The sequence below is a fragment of the Theobroma umbraticum genome, unplaced genomic scaffold, assembly GCF_002168275.2.
Source record: "Theobroma umbraticum cultivar Fairchild unplaced genomic scaffold, ASM216827v3 scaffold_67.0, whole genome shotgun sequence".
NCBI lineage: Eukaryota > Viridiplantae > Streptophyta > Magnoliopsida > Malvales > Malvaceae > Theobroma > Theobroma umbraticum.
In genome coordinates this window covers 4,040,299-4,043,829 of record NW_018397262.1, presented here as the reverse complement: position 1 = coordinate 4,043,829, position 3,531 = coordinate 4,040,299, and the positions used below count along the sequence as shown (strand labels likewise).

General features: G+C 37.4%; 1 protein-coding gene across 1 annotated transcript in view; it reads left to right on the top strand.

The window, feature by feature from the left end:
- Window positions 1-2,698, top strand: part of LOC110419675 (putative LRR receptor-like serine/threonine-protein kinase At1g53420) — a 14,747-nt gene extending 12,049 nt beyond the window's left edge. Inside the window, 7 exon segments of the mRNA XM_089784116.1 lie at window positions 153-317; window positions 534-652; window positions 768-978; window positions 1,158-1,343; window positions 1,346-1,394; window positions 1,732-1,882; window positions 2,195-2,698. Of these exon segments, the coding sequence (XP_089640242.1) occupies window positions 153-317; window positions 534-652; window positions 768-978; window positions 1,158-1,343; window positions 1,346-1,394; window positions 1,732-1,882; window positions 2,195-2,593 (1,280 nt within the window). The 3' untranslated portion in view covers window positions 2,594-2,698.
- Window positions 2,699-3,531: the final 833 nt, after the last annotated feature.

The window sequence follows — 3,531 nt, the reverse complement described above, 5'->3', positions numbered from 1 at the left end:
ATTTGATCACAACCTATATATTCTCCATGATTTCCAAATAATTGAGTTATGCTTTCAACTGACAGTGTCTTTAAGGCTGCCACAAACAAAAAAAAAACTGACAGTGTCATCTCATCTTTGTAAATAACTTTTCTATAATTTTCTTCAACTAGGTTATAAACCACCACCACCACCGTCAGAAAATGGGGGTAGTAGTACTATCTTCTCTGCAGGTGTGGTGGTAGGAATCGTGGCTGGAGCAGAATTTGTCATCTTCCTGATTGGGGGTATCATTTGGTGGAATGGCTGTTTAAGACAGAAGAGTACCTTGGAACAAGGTATTTATGGAACCGTCTTTGTATAAACTTCTAGAAAGGATATGGTACTATGACCAGGACATCACCTCCCCGTTCCCCTTTCACCATTTTGGCAAGGAGTGGTAAACATAATTGGTGTCCATTACTCCATTTAGACCTGACTCAAGACTATGGGAACACAAATATTTTAGAATCTATATTATTTATGCTTCTCATTTAGCTTAGCTTCTTCCACAGATCTAAAGGGTCTAGAGTTGCACACCAGTTCCTTTACCTTAAGGCAAATTAAGGCTGCCACAAACAACTTTGACGCTGCTAATAAGATTGGAGAAGTTGGTTTTGGTCCTGTTTACAAGGTATCATGTGCAAACACAGTCTTTCTTCTGATACATGCATGATCATCACACTTATAGCAGCGTTTCCTCCAGGTACTTTATTGTTGATTGAATGTGTAATTTTTTTCAAACACAGGGCACTCTGGCAGATGGCACAGCAATTGCTGTTAAGCAGCTATCCACTAGATCAAAGCAAGGAAATCGTGAGTTTGTGACTGAGATTGGCATGATTTCAGCTCTACAACATCCTAATCTGGTGAAGCTGTATGGATGTTGCATTGAAGGAAATCAATTGCTGCTTATATATGAGTATTTGGAAAACAACGGCCTTGCTCGTGCATTTTTTGGTAGATACTGTCCACATTATTTGCTTTTACTGCCTTTGATATTAATGATATTCAATGGTATGCTCAAACACACACACGCACATGCAACAGCCAAGCACATGCAAATGCTTGTATTTAATAATCAATGAACAGACGTATGTTTGTTCTATCTGAGCTTCTCTTTATTTGGTTATTAAAAGGCCCGGAAGAATATCAGTTGAAATTAGACTGGCCAACAAGGCGAAAGATCTGCATTGGCATAGCAAGAGGTCTAGCTTATCTCCATGAAGAATCAAGGTTGAAGATTGTCCATAGAGACATTAAGGCCACCCATGTGTTACTTGATAAGAATCTAAACCCAAAAATATCTGACTTTGGTTGGGCCAAGCTGATGAAGAGGATAACACCCACATAAGCACCCAAATTTCCGGAACTATGTAAGTATATCTGTTTAGATTGATTGTCAATGTGTTCCTCTACTTCATTTATATGCATTTTCCTTTTTCTCAAATGCCAATGTATGATAGAAAATTTCCTAGAGGATATATCTACTGGCACAGGGACAGAGAAATTTGCCTATCTACATTTTCAATTTCGCTTGAAGAAACATTTGACAGTATAGAAATTTCTAGGTTAGGTGCTCTCTAGTGCAACTTGACACAGTGATTTGGTTTTTGGCACAAAGGATCAAAGATAAATGTTATGCTAATAGCAATCTATAGAAGTGACTGACACAAAAAAAGCTGTATTTAATTAAGCTTCTTCACTTTGCAGGGGCTATATGGCACCTGAGTATGCATTGCGAGGTCATTTAACTGACAAAGCAGATGTATATAGTTTTGGGATCGTGGCCCTTGAAATTGTTAGTGGCAGGTGCAACACTCAAAACCGGTTAAAGCAAGAATCTTTCTATCTCCTTGATTGGGTAAGTAAGCTCTAATTCTCTCTTCCATTGTTTATTAATGTTGTAATGCTGTCTTAACAGAATTAAATGAGAGAGGTTTGTTAAATGACTAATCTCACAACCATCATGCTTGTACAACAAAGATTGAGTTTTTGAAATACAATACTACTTTGATCTTTAAATGAGGGAATGCTTACTCTTCCAGGGTTGCAGTTTGCTGGATATATCCATGTTTCATTTTTATTATCTCAAATGGAGCTTATGTCTTTGTCAGTTTTAAGTGTAATATTTCTAAAATGAAAATCAATGTAGCAATTAATTTTGTGTTTCTAGGCTCATATTTTGAAGGAGAAAGGGAGCTTGTTGGATTTAGTCGATCCAAGGATAGGCTCTAATTGCAACATTGAAGAGGTGATGGTAATGATCAATGTGGCTCTCCTATGCACTAATCAAACTGCTGCAGCAAGGCCTTCCATGTCTTCTGTGGTGAGCATGCTTGAAGGAAGGGATGCAGTTCCGGAGTTCGTTGCAGATTCGAGTATTTCTACTGATGAGTTTATCACTGCAATGAAGTTGTATCAGCAAATTGAAGAAAATGAAACCGATAACAGTCTGACAAAGAGTGGCCGCCAGCTAGCAGATGTGCCATCAACTTCTTCTACATCTGCTGCTGATCTCTATCCAATCAGTTTGACTTCCGGTTATTGGCAGAACAGAGATTCAACAAATTAAAAAAAAAAAAAGTGTCATGATTAGCTATCCGAATACCTTAAAGGAAAGGTACAACGAACATTTTTCTTGTGTGAGGTGATTAAGTTGAAGGTGCATTTGCAAAGATTAATTAGCGTGAAGTGATCATTTTATATATACCAAGAGATCGAAAATAATTAAAAACAATTTGTTCTTGATGGAAGCTGTTTGTCCTGTCAGACAATAATCCGAACCTATGGTTCCTTGTCCTTATTTTGTTTCAAATATCAGAAAGGGTAGTGAGATAACAGGCCAACAGTGTCTGCTAAGCCAAAAAAAAAAAGAAAAAAAGCCAACATTATCTGCAGGATGAGGGTTGTTATAAGGTATAGCATATAGTTGGCAGCAGGTGTCAATCACTTCCAGAGATTATGGTTGTTGCTTTTTGGATACTTAGCATTCTTGTTTTTAACTTCTTGATGCAATATTTTAAGAATTCCATAGAAGTTTTTACCATGGCACTAGCGATTCAACAGTGATGGTAAAGGCAATCTGCAAAAACGGACAAGTGTAACATCTAGTGCATAGCACTGTTAGAAACTGTACTTTTGATTTTGTCTGAGAAGTGTCATGAAGTTTCAACCCTGCTAGAACTTGGAGAAACCAGGTAAAAGTGGATTAGTGCATAGTAGCAAAAATTTTGGCCTTTGCATTTCTTTGTTTTGCATAAAAAATTGAGAAACAAGAACATTAAACCATGTTTATGTGTTCCATTGCCTCTCTCTTCATGAACACAATGGAAGGAAACATTTCTGGGTACTTGAGTTACTTTTATCCCAGACAGTAAGTACTTACAGAGCTTATCCATTTGTTTGCTAGGCTGAACCCAAATGGTTAATTCCACATCTAGGATTAGAATAAGGGTCTGCTTGATTCATTCATATTGCTCGTCATACACATGTCAACTTCAGATACAACTC